General features: G+C 40.3%; 1 protein-coding gene across 1 annotated transcript; it reads left to right on the top strand.

Moving 5' to 3' along the window:
- The first annotated feature begins 6,884 nt into the window (after nucleotides 1–6,884).
- LOC135480290 (uncharacterized) lies at nucleotides 6,885–21,959 on the top strand. Its single transcript, XM_064760091.1, has 4 exons — nucleotides 6,885–6,962; nucleotides 15,186–16,417; nucleotides 19,118–19,289; nucleotides 20,640–21,959. Exons 2-4 carry the CDS (start codon nucleotides 15,254–15,256, stop codon nucleotides 20,951–20,953), a joined length of 1,650 nt encoding a protein of 549 aa, XP_064616161.1. The 5' UTR covers nucleotides 6,885–6,962; nucleotides 15,186–15,253; the 3' UTR covers nucleotides 20,954–21,959.
- Nucleotides 21,960–22,412: the final 453 nt, after the last annotated feature.

Genomic DNA, 22,412 nt, shown 5'->3' with positions numbered 1-22,412 from the left:
CAGTGACATATTACATGTTTTGGCACAAGTGGACAGATCAGGCCACAGACCCCCATTAGTTTTCCATAAGCGACAATGTTAACGTTTAGCGCTGTAGCTCAGTCCCAAACATTCCGAGGCCAATAAGCTTTGGTGCATACCTGGCCCAGCCTGAGAGAAAGAAGCTGTAAAAATCTTGACATAGGTTGACCGTCAAAATCTGGACCTTTACATGCCAGCAGCTGGGAGGGGTGCCTAGCAACGCCAAGGGGACGTCACTCGCAGCCTCATCACCACCTGTCTCCTTGTGTCCTCTCGCCCAGAATTTCAAACTTTCACCATTAAAACTCATACCTGCCCAAAGCTTAGACAATTTCCATCATTTTGATACCAAGCATGCACTTGTACACCAAAAACGGCAGGCTGGCAGCAAAAAAAGACTTTACACCCTAAAATACACAGAACTACAATCGTCCCTACTGAAAAACGGGTTGTAATGGGGGTCTGTGTCCAGACTATGCCAAAAGTAGATGTAACGGAAGTACACGCGTAGCAAAGCCAAAGCGATATAAATCGCTGCCGAAAAGGGAAGACGATGACAGATGTACACGCTTTAGTTGCATTCACACCTCCCGTAGATGTCCAGCCCAAAATGCTGAGTGTAGGAGGAGCCACATTACGAGCGTTGCTGCAAAACACAAATTGTCGACAATGTGACTGATGAAATGGTCCGGTTACATGTAGATAAAAAAGGATATTTCTTTCTTGGATCCATTGACTGTTCTCCTTCACAGGAACCAGCATGGAATGTTAATCTTCATGTGGAGAACAAACCCGTTCAGTTCAAAACTGAGTGAGGAGCCGACGTATCAACTTTATGTGAGGCAACTTTCAAATCATTACAGCCGAGACCGAAACTAAATCCAGCATCAGCTACGTTACACAGCCCAGGAGATAATGTAATCGTCCTTGGCAAGTTCACTACAGATGTACAGTTAAATAAGGTGGAATTCACTGTAAAAATCGTTGTGGTTACGGGAGTAAAACATGATCTTCTCGCTGACGTATTTGGTGACATTGGCTTGATGAAAGTTCGTCCAGTGAAAATAACGTAGATGATAGTAGATAAGATCAACGCTGACGTATTTGGTGACATTGGCTTGATGAAAGTTCATCAAGTGAAAATAACGTAGATGATAGTAGATGAGATCAACGCTGACGTATTTGGTGACATTGGCTAAATGAAAGTTCGTCCAGTGAAAATAACGTAGATGATAGTAGATGAGATCAACGCTGACGTATTTAGTGACATTGGCTTGATGAAAGTTCATCAAGAGAAAATAACGTTGAAAGATGACGTCACACCACACGCAATACAAACAGCGTGACGGGTACCCATCCCTTTATTAAAGAAAGTGGAGGCCGAGTTAAAACGCATGGAGCAGGCAGGTGTTATAACCATGGTAACAGAACCGACAGACTGGTGAGCTCCGATGGTTCCAGTTCTGAAACCGAACGGACACGTTCGTATATGTGTTCACTTAAGACAACAGAGCCACAAAGCGCGAGCGTTACACGCTACCGATGCTTGACGACGTCCTCCACAAATTGGAGAATGCGAAATATTTCTCGCGATTAGACACAAGTTCGGGATTCTATCAAATTCCGTTGGATAGTGAAAGTTCGAAACTGACTTGTTTCTGACACCACTGGGAAGATATGCCTTCCATAGACTTCCGTTTGGCATAACAAGTGCCCCCAGAGATCTTTACCTCAGAACTACAGACCTCAATCTCAGAACTACGTGGAGATCTAGAAAATACAGCTGTGTTCATGGACGATGTATTCGTTGGGGGCGACACGCCAAAAATCATACCACAAAAATCTTGATCGAGTACTGGCTCGCGTGCGAACATCAGGGTTGGCACTGAATTTGACAAATTTGTCTACTGCCAAACAGAATTGGATATTCTAGGACACAGGCTTACTGCTAATGGAATAAATAAAGTTCCATTAACATCCCGATAAAGTCAAGGTGATACAAGACTTGAATCCGCCAACTGATCTGTCGGAATTAAGACGATTTTTGGGAATGGTTAATCATCTTGGACAATGTCTCCCAAATTTGTCGGAACTGCTTCAGCTCCTAAATGAGTTGCTGAAATCTGACAAGGTTTGGATGTGGGAAAAAACCACAGAACAAAGCCTTTGCCGCGGTAAAATAGTCTTTAGTTTCTTCTCCAGTGTTAGCGGTGTACAACGTGAAACTCCCAACAATGTTAAGTGCAGATGCATCTCGATATGGACTTAGCTGACACGTTGTCACGGAGTCCGTTAACATCAAAAGAAGACAACCAACTCGAGGTTGAGGTTGAAGCGCAGGTAAACGCGATAAGTGCGCTGTGGCCAGACTCAGACGCGAAATTGGACAGTATTCGCGAAGCTACAGAGACCGATGAACGACTCGCAAGCGTTAAACGTTTTGTTCAGTATGGATGGTCTGATCACGCGAAAGACGTTCTGGAAAATATCAGAGACCATTTTTCCGTACGTGAGAGACTTAGTGCAGGCAACGGACTTTTGACTTGACGTGTTCGAATTATGATCCCGGAGTGTTTACGTGATGACATTCTTGATCGAATCCATGACGGGCATCAGGGTATGACAAAATTCACTCAGCGAGCCATCCAGTCGGTATGGTGGCCAGGAATCAGCAAACAGATCCAGACAAAAGTGTCTCAGTGTTCTTATTGTCAAGTTCACCAACCAAGTTTGCGAAAGAAGCCATTAAAGTCAACTCCTTTAGAATCAAAGTTAATTGTCAGTGTAATCTTCAGTTAAAGTTTTCCTGTTCTGTATTTACTGCGGAAGCCAAGGCAATTTTGTGCGCACTTCGGTCCATTCCAGAGCTAGGAGGTAGCAGATTTCTCATCTGCTCTGACTCCCTTTCCTGCCTCCAGGCAATTCGGGCTAGTTCGCCTGTACATCCAGACATTCTGTCTATCAGGGAGATGTTTAAACGACTTAATGAAGATTTTATCATTGTCTTTTGTTGGGTGCCCGGGCATATGGGTATCCCTGGGAATACTGCTGCAGATGAAGCCGCGAAGGCGGCTTTGCATTCCGTTACTACCCAAACTGACGTTCCATATTCGGACTTGCGTTCACTTATTTGCTCCTATATCAAGCGCTTGTTTCAGGCTCAATGGGATGACCAGACAACCAACAAACTGCATGATATTCGTTAGTTTGTTGGTCCAGCGCCTTCCCTTTCACGGCATCGTCTCCGATCTTGCATTTTGAGGAGGTGTCGTATCGATCACACACGTGCTACGCATGGGTATTTGTTAAAAGGAGAAGATGCTCCGCATTGCTTTGCTTGTGATCAACGGTTCACAGTCAAGCACATATTGCTTGACTGTGGCGACTTTGCTCCTGTACGAGATTCCTTTTATCACGTGAGCTCTCTTTCAGAACTTTTCAATTCTGTAGAAAGTGATACTATTTTTGACTTTCTCTCTGCCATTGGTCTGGCAGGAAAGCTGTAATTTGAAACTACCGTATGTGTTTGTTATGTGACTTCTGGTGTCCTTTTTGACTGAATAGTAAATGAATTATCCGTAGTAGATCGACTACTTGACGTTTTATTGTCGCGATAAAACTGAAATATTGTTGAAAGCGACGTTAAAACTTTCACTCACTCACTCACTCCTTCAGTTAAAGTTAATTGATTTAAAGTTATTCAGAAAGTGCAAGTATGTGCTAGTAATTGTGGAAATCCAAAGTATGGACAGTGATCTGATTTATGAGACTCTGATAAACTTTGATTAATATTTCAGTTAACTCCATAAGAGGGGCGATGTCATATAAGGGTGTTATATGCGCCTTTGTGTTTGAAACAAACTATGGACTTTTCGACACACGTGTAGACATGCCGTGAGTTAGGAAAGAGTTCAGTTACTTTTTACGGACCGATCTTTGTTGTGATTCATTATCAACAAGACACCCCGTACGTCGGCTGAGCTACCGTACTCGGCCGCCGATGACGGCTAGCGAGTACTTGTAGATAGCCTGCCATATTGATCATATAAGCTATCTCATTGATATGCTCAGATCACTTACATCTACTGCACGAGAATGTCCTATTTTTTTGTCGTAGATTTTGTAAATTCATACTACGGCTATAAAAAAAAAACTCTTCACTATTCCCTTAGCTGTTTCTACACTAGAATCTATATGACATGAACAAAAATAACAGTAAATTATACTTGCAAAGGTGGCGATTCTATGTACATATATATACAGGTATAAAAGTAAGATTTTTTTCTGATTTGGAGAAGTGATAGAATAATGATTTTAAAAAAAGCCTTAGCATAATCTTTCTGACTGATCACTGCGAGCTTGTCATGGAGTTGGTAAATACACAGGGGACAGAGGTTTTCACGCGAACCGGAAAAGAGTAGAGGAATTAGAGAAGGATTTCGACCAGGCCTGCCGGGAGTACACCGCCATGCAAAGCTACCGAGGTCTGGACGGGAGGCAGGTCCTCCTGGATATAGAAACTAAACGGAACAAAGCCTGGGGAGCTGTCCCTCGAGTCCGGAGCTATACGGATATCAACGCCGGGCTGCCCTGGCAGGACAATATCCACCCCGATCTTATAAGTCTCCACCCACACATGTTAGCGCTATATTTTACTCCTCTCCCCTGCCTCCCCCCGCTCATAAGAATAAGCCAGGGGCGGCGAAATTGACCTGATATACTACTCCTGTGTAAAGCTGCCGTTGACACCAGTCGGAGTGTTCATCTTAAGCGTACACAGCAGGCTACACTCAGGTAACTTGGTTACACAACATCGATTGGTAAACAACACGTGACGAGCAAAAACGTGCTGTGATATTTAAATAAATGAACCAAATAAGGTGAATTTGTAGGCCTAACTGGGTCACACTGACTTCATCATGATATGCGTAGACAAGAGATTTCTTGAAGCGAGGCGAAAGAGAACCCGTGACATTCTTAAGGTGTTATAAGCGAGCAACATGGGATTTGCACCGTCACCCAAGTTCAGGAACACCCAATGACCTAATACGGCTCCAAATGATACATGTACTTTCAAAAATACAGCGTTGCGAACAAATGTCAAGATGATGTAGATCGTGCGGGGTGCCGTTCTTATCTCGACGTCATGCATGATCTGCTTCATGACTGCCGCCAATAGCAAATTTTGTACAGAAATCTTAAACAACCTAGAGGTCACCAGGATGACGGTGATGAGGCAGGAAGTGATGCCAGAAAACACAAACAATCCGTCAAACAAACCTGTCTTTCTAATAATATTTTATACTCATGTATTCTGTTTGTCTAAAGTATGTACAACATGATTCTAACCAAAGTGTGAACCATTTTATTCATGAATGCTGATTATATAGTTCCGCGGGATGTGATGAAGCTAAACCTGAACAAGCCTTTGACCCAAAGGTCAAGCTTATCTGCAGGTGGCAGTGATGTAAAGCGAAAGGTAGAGAGCGACGCGTGCGCTGTAAGTAGTATGGATCTGCTTTTCACAATGAACATGTGAGAAAGGTGACACATGCGCAGTTCGTGCAATCGGTTCCAAGGTTTGTCCCCAAACCGAAGAGTTCTGGAAGAGAGCCAGTCACACAGACATTATATGTCACTGATACACTATACTGAACTTTCTGCGTTGTTATGTTATATGTATATATGGGTTACGCAATCGCAAGTCAGTTAATCGGGTGCAGGATTTGCCCCTGAACTGAAGTTTGAAGGAGCACTTCGCGGAAAACAATGTCACAAAGACATTAAAGTTGTTGATATTAAATTTCAATAGTACTGTAGGGAAAATTAGTGACGCTCGTGTAACGTGAAGGGGTCAAATGCCGAGAAATTAGTGACGTCAGGTGAAGGGGTCAAATGCCGAGAAATTAGTGACGTCAGGTGAAGGGGTCAAATGCCGAGAAATTAGTGACATCAGGTGAAGGGGCCAAATGCCGAGAAATTAGTACCGTCAAATCTGAATCCATTGGAAATGAACTGCTCTCATATCGTGTGGATCCATACAACGATATCCATACGATACGAGACGGAAGAGGTGAAAATAGGTATTCCCTCTGGGTAACTGATGATCACTTCCTTCACCATTAAGGTTTTCTTCTGTAGCCCAAGCCAACAGACAGCCCATTGTTAAAACTATAAAAAAAACCAGTACTGTGCCTCTATTACTCATCTGTTCATTGACGGAGTCGAAGTGTTCGTATGTAATACAGTACTATCTCCACAACAAAGCCTGCAAAATTCGACGTATAAAGACGAGGGAATTCCAGCATAACTAAATCACTGGAAATAACCACAAATTTCGGGGATGACTAAGTTACTTATTTTGCCTGATTGCGATAGTTGTGCTTTGTCTTGGAAAGGTGTTTTGAGGTTTGTTTGGAGCGTACAGTTTTTAGGACGTTTATTTGGCACTAAATATGGACTTACGGCAGATACCGTACGTGTCTATATGTTGGGTCGTTCATTATGGGGGTCTTCATACAGTACTTAATTCTATCTTCCATAAAGCTATTTGCCATGTAGAGAAACACATAATTGTCTTCGTGCTCTATTTGTTGAAGCTGCCCAGCAGTACAGTGGATATTTACGTTAATAACCTTCCCTCTTCTAAATACACGGTTCGGACTAGTGGTGCGAATCCATGGGGTCAAATTTCTTGGATTCGAAGTAATTGCTCAATTGGCGAATGCCGCTTTTTGTCCAATCGTGGCGGCTGTTACGAAGACGTTGTCGGCGTTTGACCAATCACATACGCCGGTACAAAGTAGGATCTAATTCCATTTTCTGCGCATGTATCCTCGCTGTAATATAAACGTCGTTGTTGTTAAAAATGCAATATACCTGTATAACCTGTATTGATAACTTAAGCCAGACATATAGAAGAGCTGCTTCAATTGTGGGAGGTAGAGTGCATAAAGCGGCGCGCACACGCTCAATATTTTCGTTAATTTGTTGTCTGTTTGCGATATTGAAGCCTAAAATATTGATGTTAGTGCATTACTCGAAGAAAGAGCTTTCCTTCTTGAGGAGATTGAACCATGCCGTGAGTTACCGTGTCTATATTAATGATCAAATCGGAAGATTACAGTAATAGAGACAAAAATATTTTTTATAATCTCCTGGCTCGTTTTGTCGAAATTCTCGAAGTAGACTGGTATGGCCAAATGTTACACCCTGGAGGTACCTCTGTTTTATCCACTTTTGGGCTTTTTCTGCCCTTTCTTTAGACTTGAAAGTCATATGCCAATGGCTAAACCGATCGATCCGTCCATGGTGACGTTGGTTTACAGACTAATTATTGATTCAATGATATTGGGCGTGTGTGGGCAACCTAAATTTTTTCTTCACTAATATTCACCAGAATCCTATTTACGAACATGTGAAGGGTGTGTGGTGGACCGCTTTAGTTTGTTGGCATTCACACGGGTGCGCGTGAAACCCTCGACACCCTCGCTGTAGGTCACAGTCTGTCTTGTTCAGGTCTACTAATTCTGTATTGGGAATTGAACAGTGGCTTTTTGACGCCATACAATTCCATTAGAGTTTTTTTTTTTGACTTATTTTTTTCTGTATGTATTTGACCTAAAAAGCAAATTTCTATGGGATAACTATGGTAATAAATTGTCTGATAATCCGCCGAACTAACTAACTAATTCATTTTCTATATGTACACAAATCAGGGGAAAATATTCAAAGGAAATTTGCTGCATGATACTAATAATCTAGCGTAGAATTTGAACCAAATGTGTGACTGCAACGGCGGGGCTGCCAGGATCAGACTGCAACGGTAGCTCTGCAAGTAGTCCATACTCTGCGAGACTACCTTGGAAATATGACAGCACCTGGTGCAATGTGATGTCCAGGTGCTAAGGTGGCAGCGTTACCGGCTTTATTTCTTATTTCTATAATTTCTTACATACCTTTGTCTTTGTGAGCTAGTGTTAAACGTTGTTTTGGAAATGGATCTTGCGATTATCGACTTGGAACGCCCTTTTGGGACTACGAATGGTATATGAATGTCGTACATGACACTTATATTTATTACCTGTGCATGCCCCGATTCTGCTGGTGGTTTCTGACCCCGAGGCGAGGCCTCTGCACAATTATACCAATAACTATGAACTACAACAATATGTATAGGACTAACGCTGGGAATAGTGGTGCATGTTCCCAGGGCGGTTCAATAAATGATTCGTTTGCACTAAGACCCATTTCCATCCAAATACCGGATATATTTGAGAACATTAAACATGGTACTTGCATCAAACCGTGTTCTATCCAACTGAAGGATTGTTTGATACTGAATTCCCAAAACAAACATTTAACTCTTTCCAAATGTGGACATACCAATTGTCTTACATGTCCATCATTTGGTACATCCGCCACTTTTATTCTTCACTTACTGGTAAATGTTATTCCGTTAATTCCTACGTTAATGTAAGTTGTATTGCTTCCAACTGTATTTACTTGGTAACATGCAAGAAGTGTGGTCAGCAGTATGTTGGGAAAACCCATCTACGGGTGAACAAGCACCGTAAGTCCGTGCGCAAGAAATAATTGTTAATAGCATTCATGCTCTACGCACAGTATTATATGCACTGCCATTGAACTTGCTAAAACAGGTAGTTCAAGACGTATGCAATAACATTCACAATTTTAATGTTCCGCCTCACCTTGTACGTCTGTGTCAGGACATATCGTATTTTCGATTGTATCGCCCTGTAACTACAATTGAAACTCAACATGATCGACTCTTTCTGAAGATAAAGTATTTAGACAGTGGCCTTGATTTAATTAACCTACCACGCATCTTTAAAGAATATGATGTTTGTAGTGCTGTGCCTAATTATTTTAACATCCAAGAGCCACCTTGCATATCCTATAAGTATACAAAGCCTATCGCTTCCAAAATTTTCATTTATTCCCAGGCCATCAAGGAGTTCGATTTGGCGACGTATACTTCTGGCGGCTATAACTGTGATTGTGAATCCTCAGTTTTTACCTACGACAAATGTAAACATGTCCTGACTGGTGACCTTAGTATTATTAAGAATCATGATCTAAGGAATCTCTTTGTGAGAAGTCCTAAGTATAGAGAAAAGAGAAATGTCCTCATTCGGATTAACAAAAAAATATCATCTCCGCGCTTGAGGAGTACGTTAAAAAATGGTCAAAACGGGAGAAAGTGGATTCTTCGGTACTTAACGATTGGCTTGAGATTGTCAAAAAGAAGGTTAGTTTAGCTATACACCGCGTAGACATTGATGCTCTACCTAAAGTTAAACAGATTCTGAAGGATCCCACTGTGCAAGAAACACTCGCTGACCTTCATAGTAAATTTGTCATCACTGGAGCAGACAAGACTCCTAATAATGTCATCTTTATTTGCAAGAATTATTATTATCAAATTCTTGTTCAAGAGCTATGTGCATGTACAACACCTACGTATTCTGCTACTACATGTACTCTGGAGGAACTATTTAACAAACACAAAACCTTTCTTAAAGAAAGGCGCATAAATATACCTACCCGTCATACAGAAATTCCACAACTTTACTGGATTCCTAAAATGCATAAATCCCCATGCAAGGCTCGATTTATTGCGGGTTAAAGAAGTTGTTTCACCAAAACTCTTGTCAACCCTACTTACGAGAGCATTACAAGAAGTAAAGTCATTTTGGAACAAGTATTGTTGTGCCATAATAAAAATTCAGGTGTCAACTGCGTGTGGATTCTTAACAACTCCAAACGTCTTACAGAAGAACTTGATGCTCATATGCGTATACCGTAAAAAGACGTATCCACATGGGATTCCTCTACTCTCTATACTAGGATTCCTCACAAAGATATTATTGAAAGAATATCGTCGTTAATTGTCTCGGTATTTATTAAAACAGGTCACCGTTACATTAACGTCAGAAGCAATAAGGCTTTCTTTAGTTCTGCTATTTATAAAGGTTACCTCTCATAAGATGTTACATTATGTATTGAATTACTTGAATTTCTCATTAATGACATCTATGCGAAATTCGGGAATACCATTTACCAACAGTGCATAGGTATTCCAGTGGGTACCAATTGTGCGCCTCTTTTGGCAGACCTATACCTGTTTTCATATGAATACGACTATATGCAGAAATTACTTAAAAGTGATATCTTTAAAGCTCGATCCTTTTCATTTACCAAGCGGTATATTGATGATCTACTGGCGTTAAATAACCCCCATATTGCTGAAGCAGTGAAGGAAATCTATCCGCCTTTATTGGACTTAAAGGAGACAACAGATAATCCTGATAGTACATCTTATTTCGATCTATATCTGTACAAAAACGAACAAGGTCCCTTTCACGCCGCCTTTACGACAAAAGGGATAATTTCAATTTTGATATTGTAAATTACCCTTATTTGGATAGCAATAGACATGCGGGTGACATATGGCGTATACATATTTAGCCTTGTAGCATTTGTCAGATCTTGCGTTAATTGTGATGACTTTAATCTGCGTCACAAACTGCTAGTTCAAAAACTAGTTAGTCAAGGATACTCCTTCAAACGCCTTCATTCTAAGTTTCTCAAATTTTACAATGAGCATAACACTCTCGTTGGCAGGTATGGACAGAGCGATCAGAATCTCTGGTGATCTGCATTGTGATCAACCACACAGACGGCGCTGTTATGCCTTTGTACATATCGATCACGTACATGGTATTTAACAACATAGATGGCGCTGGTTGCTCAGTGTAACCGTCTACCTTGTAGATAGCTGTTATATAGACCAGCATGTCATGTGTAACATCATAGATGGCGCCTCTTGTAGTATGAGATCTTTACATATTAACGGGAAAGACGTAATCGTCCGTTACTTTTGAATCACAAACTATTCGGTTAAGGTTGTGTAACGCTCGTCATTTTCGAACTGTATCTAATACCGCTTAACCTGGGGCTAGGGTCCGTAAAGGTAGCCATGCTCATTACATCTGCATGATGCCTTTATGAACAGATGCAATTAAAGCGCGACTGAGATACTTGTTTACTTGTTATTTGACCTGGAGCTCATTCACGGACTACGAATTTGAACTTTGGTATGAAATTCATGCCTGGAATATCCACTGTCTGCCCGGCATCCATTGAAAACTGATAAGCGCTTCTCTCTTGTGTGTTACCGGCTTTATTTTTTATTTCTATAATTTTTTACATAGCTTTGTCTTTGGGATTTAGTGTTAAACGTTGTTTTGGAAATGGATCTAGCGATTATCGACTTGGAACGCCCTTTACGGACTGCGAATGGTATATGAATGTCGGATATGAGGCTTATATTTTGTCAGTGACCCATATGCACTACATGGTCGTTGTATGTAACATACGAATTCAGTGTGAATTGGCTCTCCTAAGGGAAACATATATTCACGGTAAATTAAGGTAAGTTTACCTTGTGTATCTTTCAGATGAGCCTTTATTAACTAACATGGTATACGTGGCGTATACGTGGCGTAATTTCATATTTCGCTTTTGTGATTTACTCACATATGTCATCACATGGTCATTATACACGGGCAGCTATTGTTTTCGCGCGCGTCGAAGGCGCACCTGCGCTTGCAACCAAAGCCTCAATTTCTTGTCATTTAAAAGCTTCTGACATTCTACTTCACTCTAGAGTGAGCTTTCAAAACAATATCGTTGTCCACCTGGTGCATGTTGAGTTGCTGGGCAGTTTGAAAAACTTAGATGACATCGTGATATATTTTTACATGATATCGGATTCTTGTCATACATGAGCGTGATCGAGGGTCCAACTGGGATCTGTCGGGTAGACATAGTGTGTGCATTTCGTCAAAACAGATCTGGCAGTAGATAAGTTTATAACTAGTAACGCTTCGTTGGTTTAAATAGTTTTCAGTCGCCATAAAACTCTTTTGTATCCACCACAAGGTAAGGCTGTTTACAGAGCTGGCATGAAGGGGTTTAGAAGGTTACCTCTTTGCTTTGTTCGGGATATTTTGGAATGTAGAGACTATGTGTCTCTATGCATGGTGTATATCTCTAAAATAGAACATTCTGTGTCAACTAGTTGAAAAAGCCTGGGACACAGGTTAGACTCTTCTTAGTGGTGAGGATGAGGGATTTTGTAGACATACGGCTGACACGAGAGAAGTGACAAAGATTTTAGGTTGCATATGCCATAATACGAGTTAGCAGTCGTAATAAATGCAGAGCATATGATACAAAGACGACACAGTTAGTTAGGTTTGTAAATTTACCTTTGTTAATAAGGAAAGTAGAAAAAGGCACCAAATTAGAGGCCTACTTGTACATTTTCATTGGATACTGCAAAGTAGTGGGCCTCTGTGTGATATTTGCATATTATTAACGACAAGTCTAAATAGGCCAATAGTGATAGCATACATATAGGCAATTCATCAGCTGAAAAATAATGAATTCCGGCGCTGGTGTTGTTGATGGAGGAATATAATCGCATCACAAGTTTTATTAGATGAATGTTGACAGATTAAAACGTAGCTGCACAGCTTTAAATTCTCGTAAAAATTGTCGTGCTGGCCTCGCCTGTTATTGTTTTTTATTAATTAGAAACGTCATTAAAATGTAACAGTTCTTGTGACGTCATTGAAGGTAAGATGAATGAATCAGGGCCACTCTGACGTCACAACATTCCAAAATTCACGGAGAACAATCCACAGAGTTTTGAGGAAATGGAAGACTGCATAGATTTGTGTACTCGTGTTTCCATTAGATCATTTACCCACATGTCTACTACAGATCATTTACCCCCATGTCTACATCAGACCTTTTACCCACATGTCTACATCAGACCATTTACTCACATGTCTACATCAGACCATTTACTCGCATGTCTACATCAGACCATTTACTCACATGTCTACATCAGACCATTTACTCACATGTGTACATCAGACCATTTACCCGCATGTCTACATCAGACCATTTACTCACATGTCTACATCAGACCATTTACTCGCATGTCTACATCAGACCATTTACTCACATGTCTACATCAGACCATTTACTCACATGTCTACATCAGACCATTTACCCACATGTCTACTACAGATCATTTACCCGCATGTCTACATCAGACCTTTTACCCACATGTCTACATCAGACCATTTACTCACATGTCTACATCAGACCATTTACTCACATGTCTACATCAGACCATTTACTCACTTGTCTACATCAGACCATTCACTCACATGTCTACATCAGACCATTTACTCACTTGTCTACATCAGACCATTTACTCACTTGTCTAAATCAGAGCATACACCCACATGATTTACCCACAAATCTCTACATCAGACCATTTACTCAAATGTCTACAGCAGAAATAAAATCATTTACCTCATATCTTTATCAGGCCATTTACCCACACGTCTACACCAGACCATTCACGCATGTCTACATCAGACCATTTACCCACACGTCTACATCAGACAGATTACCCGCATGTTTTCATCAGACCATTTACCCACACGTCTACATCAGGCCATTTACCCACATGTCTCTATCAGACCATTCTCCTACGTGTCTACATCAGACCATTCACCCACATGTTCACATCAGACCATTCACTTGCATGTCTACTTCAGACAATTACCCACATGTCTACATCATATATCAGACCATTTACCCACACGTCTACATCAGACAATTTACCCCCATGTTTACATCAGACCATTTACCCATATGTCTACATCAGACAGTTTACACACATATGTACATCACATTACCCACTTGTCTACATCAGATATCAGATCATTTACCCACATGTCTCTGTCAGACCATTTACCTACGCGTCTACATCAGACCTTTTACCCACTTGTCTACATCAGGCCATTTACCCGCATGTTTATATCAGACCATTTACCCACATGTCTACTACAGATCATTTACTCACATGTCTACATCAGACCTTTTACCTGCATGTCTACATCAGACCTTTTACCTGCATGTCTACATCAGACCTTTTACCTGCATGTCTACATCAGACCTTTTACCTGCATGTCTATATCAGACCTTTAACCTGCATGTCTACATCAGACCTTTTACCTGCATGTCTACATCAGACCTTTTACCTGCATGTCTACATCAGACCATTTACTCACATGTCTACATCAGACCTTTTACCTGCATGTCTACATCAGACCTTTTACCTGCATGTCTACATCAGACCTTTTACCTGCATGTCTACATCAGGCTATTTACCTGCATGTCTACATCAGACCATTTACCTGCACGTCTACATCAGACCTTTTACCTGCATGTCTACATCAGACCATTTACCCGCATTTCTACATCAGACCATTTACCTGCATGTCTACATCAGACCATTTACTCACATGTCTACATGAGACCTTTTACCTGCATGTCTACATCAGACCTTTTACCTGCATGTCTACATCAGACCTTTTACCTGCATGTCTACACCAGACCTTTTACCTGCATGTCTACATCAGACCTTTTACCTGCATGTCTACATCAGACCTTTTACCTGCATGTCTACATCAGACCTTTTACCTGCATGTCTACATCAGACCTTTTACCTGCATGTCTACACCAGACCTTTTACCTGCATGTCTACATCAGACCTTTTACCCGCATGTCTACATCAGACCATTTACCCGCATGTCTACATCAGACCTTTTACCTGCATGTCTACATCAGACCTTTTACCTGCATGTCTACATCAGACCTTTTACCTGCATGTCTACACCAGGCTATTTACCTGCATGTCTACACCAGGCTATTTACCTGCATGTCTACATCAGGCTATTTACCCGTATGTCTACATCAGACCTTTTACTTGCATGTCTACATCAGACCATTTACCCGCATTTCTACATCAGACCATTTACCCGCATTTCTACATCAGACCATTTACCCGCATTTCTACATCAGACCATTTACCCGCATTTCTACATCAGACCATTTACCTGCATTTCTACATCAGACCATTTACCCGCATGTCTACATCAGACCATTTACCCGCATGTTTACGTCAGACCTTTTACCTGCATGTCTACATCAGACGTTTTAACCGAATTCGATATACAAATGAAAAAATACCATGGGTTATTTTTTTATTTCAGCTAATAGAAGACAGCAGTTGATCGAAATTTCCACGACGTTACAGTTGTCTTGTTGAATTATTCGTACAATGGCACTCCTAACCAAATGGGGAAAAAAAAGGGTGCGGGAACTTTCGTTCCCCGGCTTTATTAAGAAACTCTGTTTGATCTCCTTTTTACTGGGTGTGAGCATGATGGTTGCCAAAGTGACGTACTTGGACCAAAATGAAGGCCACAAAGAACTGTTTGAGCTGAGACTTCGGGTAACCGAGTTAAAAAAGCTTCTCGAGTCCAAAACAAAGATAACTCGTGAAATACCGGAAGCTCGAGAGTTGGGCCGAAATTTTAACTTGACGGAAGCTCGAAAAGGAATGGAAAAAAATGTGACAGTAGTAATGTTTTCTCATAACGAAGATGTGAGTTGTTTAAAATCCAGATTGGACAATGTACTCCAAGAGTATCCAAATATCAAAGTGATCATATCTTCGACGAAAACTATCGACATTCCGTTCTCACAAAATGTCGAATATTTACCAAACACAGAGAAGGAAGGAAAAGCACTGGCAACAATGATTGATAAGGTAAAATCCCCTTATTTCCTGTACTTATCATCCAGTGTCCAGTTACCGCCACAAAACTCCGACATCAGTGTCTCGTGGCTACTCCACGCGCTGGAAAAGATACCGGAACTGGATTTCATTGGTGGATCTTTCTTACGTAATCAGACCGGTGCGCGGTATCCCGTGCTGGAGGTTCCCTGTTACCGACTGCGCATGTGCAACTGGACGCTGTCGCAAACGTTTGAATATCGGTACAGCGTGGACGACATGATGGTTTGCGAAGAAACATCCTCTTCCTTCATGGGACGAAAAAAAAAAGTGATCGAACTTGGCCAATTTGATTCTAATCTGGATGCCATGGCAACCACGGATTTCTTTTGGCGAGTGAAAGGTAAAGCTGTCACGGGCCTCCGACCAGAAGTACAATTCACGGTTTCCAAAAAGTGCTTCCCTCCTTCTTTACCTGCAGCTACTGAAGCCGATCTGAAGTTTGCCTTTATGAAAAAATACGAACTCTACATTGTTCGAGACAACTTTAAACGTGAAGTCAAGGCACTGGATTCGAAGCATTACAGCTCTTTGAAGAGAAATTACGGCTATAATTATAACAGAGATGGTTACTTCGCCAGTCCGATGTACGCACGCGGACTTCTGCTAGATCTGGAATTAGCTGCGGACTTCCTGGAATCCAAGGTAATCCGATAAAACGATCTTAATTTACTTATTTTATTTATTTATTTATTTATTTGATAGGTTTTTACGCCGTACTCAAGATTGTTTCACTTACACAACCGCGCAGCATTGTGGTGGGAGGAAACCGGGCTGAGCCCTGGGGAAACCCAAGACCAACCGCAGGTTGCTGCAGGACCTTTCCACATACAGTCGGAGAGGAACCTAGCATGAGTTGGACTTGAGCTCAAAGCAACCGCATTAATACGAGTTAACAGCTTCTGGGTCATTGCTTGCGATGGGACGCTAACCTCCTCGGCCACGTAGGCCCCTTGAGTGCGGCGTTAAACACCAATCAAATAAAAATAAATAAATTGATATTAGAAAAATCGGCTTATAGAAGTTTCATGTGAGCACAAATCTGTTCGACATCATGCTTCTGCAAACTACAACTGTTAATTGTTGTACGTCTCCTTCTTTTTTTTTTTGCTAATAAAATTACACCCTCGTCAAAGGCATACCCCCGGATGGAAAAGTCGGATATAATATTTAAAACACTCATGCTTTATTCTCTGTGATGCGTAGAATGTTGTTAAGTTATTGACAATTAAAGGTGTTAAAATCTCCGCGAACGTGGGGCAGGAGAGCGTTAACCGATGGAGTCGCCATTTGTTGTCATGATGTGTTACGTATAGCGTGTAGCCGAACTTTTCTACTCTCCTAATCATGTTCGTCAGTCTGTTCATCTGCCCGTTAACGAAATGTATCGCGACATGGCCAAGGTAATCTAAGGGACGAATTCAGGAAAGCACGCCACCGTACTTTCCTGAGGGAAAAATTAAGGTTTCTGAATACAGTGACGTCACAAGAAGGTGTAATATGATAAATAATACTGTCATACTCAACGTATAAGATGGAAGAATGATAAGTGAAAAAACTTGATTTGAACCTGAGATTAGTAGATAGAACGTGCAATTGGGCAACTGCTGACAACCAGCGAGAAGAAGGAAATAACTGTTGTTTTTTTTTCATGCCGACCGCTTTTGCATTGTACCTTTGATCTAGTGCTGTTGCCGACAGAAACATTACATTGTTGTCAGTTTGTGTCCGTGTAAACCTGCTCCATTATAAGCAATGTCCAATGTTCAGTAAATGGGAAAGGGCTTTACTGTAAAACCTCTCCCTCTACAAGTCAAAATTGCATCATTCAAAAGTCTATAGAAGAGCCACTGATGATCGTAGCTCAAATCTGTTCATACAACTATAAAAGGCCAGATCACGGGCTACGACTTACTGCAGGTTCCATTCTTGTAGCGTTCTTATTTTCCTACTACATAACAAAATGCGGTTTCTTCAAAATGGAAGTTATCGGGACATAAGTGGAACATGGTACATTTTAGGACGTGCTCTAAATTGGCACCTCAAATAACATATAAAATGGTTTTAATAATTTTTTGAATAAAATTCTGCAATTTTCCCCTTTTTTTCCCCTCCAATAAAATCTTGAAAATTCTGGTAAAAGTATTAATCTACTGCATTCAATCTACCTTTGGTAGTTTTGGAGATATTATAGAGGTTGAAATAGGCCGACAGAAGTAATCTTAACAATTTGGACGGCATCGACCCATAGTTAATACAATATGTGTAATATTATTAACAGAACAATCTGCTGAAGTAGCAGAATACCTTCTAGCATCACTCAGAAAACAGGCTTTCTGTTAAATTTACCAGGCTATACTTTGAAAAAAATTTTTATTTATGTATCGCTACAATAATTGTTGAAGTAGTTTGTCTCAAATCCAACAGGCCTTTAGGGAACTTATCGAAATTAATATTGTTCGACAATATTTACCAACTTTACACTGTATTGCGATTAGAATTTATATTTAACAGTACAATAACCGCTCAGTTCCCTGCAGTAAGGTACAATAACAGTATAGTTCCTAGCAGTAACGTGCAATAACTATCAGCTGGCTGTAGTAACGCACAATAACCGCACAGTTCCCTGCTGCAACGTACAATAAGCGTACAGTTCCTTACAGTAACGTACAATAACCGCACAGTTCCCTGCGGTAACATACAATAACCGCACAGTTGCGTGCAATAACAAACAATAAACGTACAGTTGCGTGCAATAAAATACAATAACCGTACAGTTGCGTGCAAGAACATACAATAACCGTACAGTTCCCTGCACTAACGTACAATAACTGTACAGTTCCTTGCAGTAGCGTACAATAACCGTACAGTTCCCTGCAGTAACGTACAATAACTGTACAGTTCCTTGCAGTGGCATACAATAACCGCACAGTTCCTTGCATTAACGTACACTAAGCGAACAGTTCCCTGCAGTAGCGTACAATAAGCGTACATTTACCTGAAGTAATGTACAATAACCACACACTTCCCTGAAATACAGTACAATAACCGCAAAGTTCCCTGCAGCAACATACAGTTCCTTGCAGTAGCTTACAATAAGCGTAAAGCTCCCTGCAGCAACATACAATAACTGTACAGTTTCATGAAAAACATATAATAACCGTACAGTTTCGCGCAATAACATACAACAACCGTACAGTTCCGCGCAATAACATACATTAACCGTACAGTTCCCTGCACTACAAGACAATAACCGTGCATCTCCATGCGGTGAAAGTTTTGGTGTGTTTACGCATAGTTATTGTATAATGTTCAATTTTTTATGTATTTTTTTTTTTGTTCCAGAATATTTCCTACTTCATAGATTCAGGAGTACCCTTGGGCGGTGTGAAAAGCGGGGGTCTTCTGCCGTGGGATGTAGACATAGACCTGGGGTTCTTTTACGACTGGAAACCCGTCCAAGAAGGGCTAGACAAATTTTGCAAGGAAAAGGGTATCCCGGCTAGCGTCAAAAGCGGTAATTTAGTCAATATTTGTTGGAAATTTACCATGCGGCTATGATATAGTCTCTCAAAATTGCCTTTAGTCTGGTGTTACCTAACTTCCAGCGCATAGGTCTGGTAAGGTAGCGGAAGGAATTGTAAATATGTTTATGTTACAGCTACTAAACAGTACACAGAGGTTCAAATCTATGAGCTCAGTGAACTTTGATTGGCTCACTCAGAGATAATGGTCTCTGTGCGTGATATAGTTTACATTCGATGTAAACATGTATGTTATGTAGAAAAATATCACTGGGAACACAATCAGTGGTTTCTTATTCGAGGCTATTCGGGAGATTTTTGACAATTTTTTTTTATTATATGATAATAGATCAAATAATTGCTGTTCACAAAAATATGGTGCGGCCATTTGCGCAGAATAAGGTTAGCTGACTTCCAACAATACGGTGTACATATCCTTGGTCATTGGGAAAAGTTTGTCAGTGTCTCACCAAAGGTCGGTGGTTTACGCAGAACACTCGTTGTTCTTCGCCTGAAAAAATAACCGCCTTGGTACACGAGTCAGACATTTTGGAGTATGGCGTTAAAATACAATCGCATATGTAAATAAATATGTCAGGTATCTATAAGCCAGACGGTTTGTCAGATACCTGTCGAAGATCGGTGGTTTCAAGCAATGAGGTTTCTTCCCCAACCATAATCCTGACAGCTATCCTTTTTGTGACAAATTGTTCCGAAACACGAATCAATCGATCAAAATAAAATGATTGATGGATCTAACGCCACGCTGGCAATGTTTCAGCCATATGGTAGTGATAGACACTTCTCGCCATTTTCGTTTATTTCATCTTCTGTTAATGGCAATAGTGCTCCCTTTATAAAACCCTTAGGTGGTATATATTATACTTTTCAGAAAGAATCTAATTTACTTACCAGACCTTAGTCCGACACTTTTCTTTGCCAGTGACTTCAGCATGATATCACTGCAGTCTGGTTTCCTGACGTATTCTGTGAAAGTGACGGCTGAAGCTATTAGCGCCACCTGACATCAGGGGAAGGGAATAAGTCATTGCACCTGATTTTTGCTCTAATACTATTCGTACCTTGGTTTCCTCTCATCATAATGATGGCCGCCGTCGCCAAAGTGAATTGTACTGGAATATGGCGTAAAACCCTAATCAAATAAAATGCTCGTAACTTTTTTGCTGAAGACTGTTGCGCACACTACCAGCGTTAGAGAGGGCCTGATTAGCGCAAAGTAGTGACGTCATAGCTAAACCCACTGATAAAACATCCAATACAATGTTAATATTTTGACTTGATTTGGTTTACAGCCGAAAATGATGGCTCCGGTTTCATTTCAGAACCACTTGGAGGCGGAAGGTATAAAATCTATTTGCGCGCAGCGGGTGAATTCGGCTACAACACAATGTATCAGCAACCGGCAAAAGAGTTAAATGAGAAGGATTTAATGATGTATGTTTACATTCACGGGCGAAAATATCCCGTGAAAACATACCTCTTCGCTAGTTTCCGAGTGATGTACGGAATTAAATATTTAGAGATGCGTGGACCACGTGGGCGCATGAACTGTCGCACGAAAGGTCACCACGCATGCCTACCAAGCGAGTTCAGTAAGGGTGGCGGTCATTGGCGCGACTATTATTGTGAGCTTTAAGAAAAAGGTTATTCAAAAGAAAGAGAGGAAGTGCTGAATTAATCCCTTTTTTTTCCTGTTTGTTGTTTGAGATATAGAATTCCGTGGTCAAGCAAGCAGTCATCCTTGGTATTGAGTACATAAGATAAACAAAAAATAAGTAAAATAAGTAATTAAACTTCAGAGATCATTATTTATTTATTTGATTAGTGTTTTATTCCGTACGGAAGAATATTTTACTCATAAGACGGCGGCCAGCATTAGGGTGGAAGGAAACCGGGCAGAGCTCGGGGGAACCCACGACCATCCGCAGGTTGCTGATAGACGTACTTGTTACAATATATTTTAAGGTATGTATATGTGATATTTGACAGAAAATGTACATATCTGCATATAGATGACTCTACATCGGTGTTTCTGTTTACTCAACATATCAACCAATCCTTCAAAAACACCCTTAGTTTGCACAAAATATACACAAGCGTATCAAAACCTTAAGTTAAAAATAACGGGGGTCTTAGGGAGTTTTGATATGAAATAATAAAATCCTTTGTAACACTGTCGTTATTATTTTGAAACGCCATCACATGAACTAGAGCATGCAGAACTTTTTTTGAATTTCCACTTAACCATCCAAAATGAGACACAAAACTAGTCTTTATATTTCTCGAGGGCACGCTACCCTCAATTATGACTGCATGAAAGTTTTAAATATCATTGTTTCAGTCGTTTACATGACTTTAGCGCTTCAATGGTATACGTATTTGATCTTCAACTTATGACATTTTCAAAAAGATGTGAAATAAATAAATAAAGAAATGTGTGGTATACATGACAGGGCCATAGTTTATTTAGTCTCACAAAAAAAATGAAAAATGTTTTACAATCTAGCACTTTTGTTTTTAGCCAAATTTATATTGCTTTTTAATTAGATTTAACAATAATAATTTTTATATTGGTGATGCGTTTCACGTATTGTATATCCATGGTATTTTGTAAACGAAGTAACGATCACATGCTACATGCTTGAGCCTTCATGAATATATATTTTATTTACGTATGTATGTATGCATGCATATATGTATGTATGTATGTATGTATGTATGTATGTATGTATGTATGTATGTATGTATGTATGTATGTATGTATGTTCAATATATTTAGATAAAATTATGTGCTGGACATGCAATGGTTTTTTGTATATATACAATTTACTCTGTTTACAAAATATTTTATTATTTCATAATTGTATTTTTTATTATTGAATAATGAGGGATCTTCGAGTTCGCAGTCTTTTATCGCTAAGGTAAAAAAAAGTCCTATTCTATCACTTGACGTAACAACTTTTTTTTTAATTACATTTACAAGTTTCACAAAAGTAAATTAGAGTAGACAAACGTTTGAGTAAATTGAGGTGCTGAACGTTTGTGGGCTCAGTAAGTTCCGGAAACAAAGCAGTGCCATCTGTGTACGTTCGGAT

This window comes from Liolophura sinensis, chromosome 13 (assembly GCF_032854445.1).
Source record: "Liolophura sinensis isolate JHLJ2023 chromosome 13, CUHK_Ljap_v2, whole genome shotgun sequence".
NCBI classification, from domain to species: domain Eukaryota; kingdom Metazoa; phylum Mollusca; class Polyplacophora; order Chitonida; family Chitonidae; genus Liolophura; species Liolophura sinensis.
This window is presented reverse-complemented; position numbering and strand designations above follow the sequence as displayed.

Coding starts and splice junctions, on each gene's coding strand:
- LOC135480290 (XM_064760091.1), top strand. CDS start 15,254: ATGGCACTCCTAACCAAATGGGGAAAAAAAAGGGTGCGGGAACTTTCG. Junction 16,418..19,117: donor CGGACTTCCTGGAATCCAAG/GTAATCCGATAA, acceptor TTTTTGTTCCAG/AATATTTCCTACTTCATAGA. Junction 19,290..20,639: donor CCCGGCTAGCGTCAAAAGCG/GTAATTTAGTCA, acceptor GTTTCATTTCAG/AACCACTTGGAGGCGGAAGG.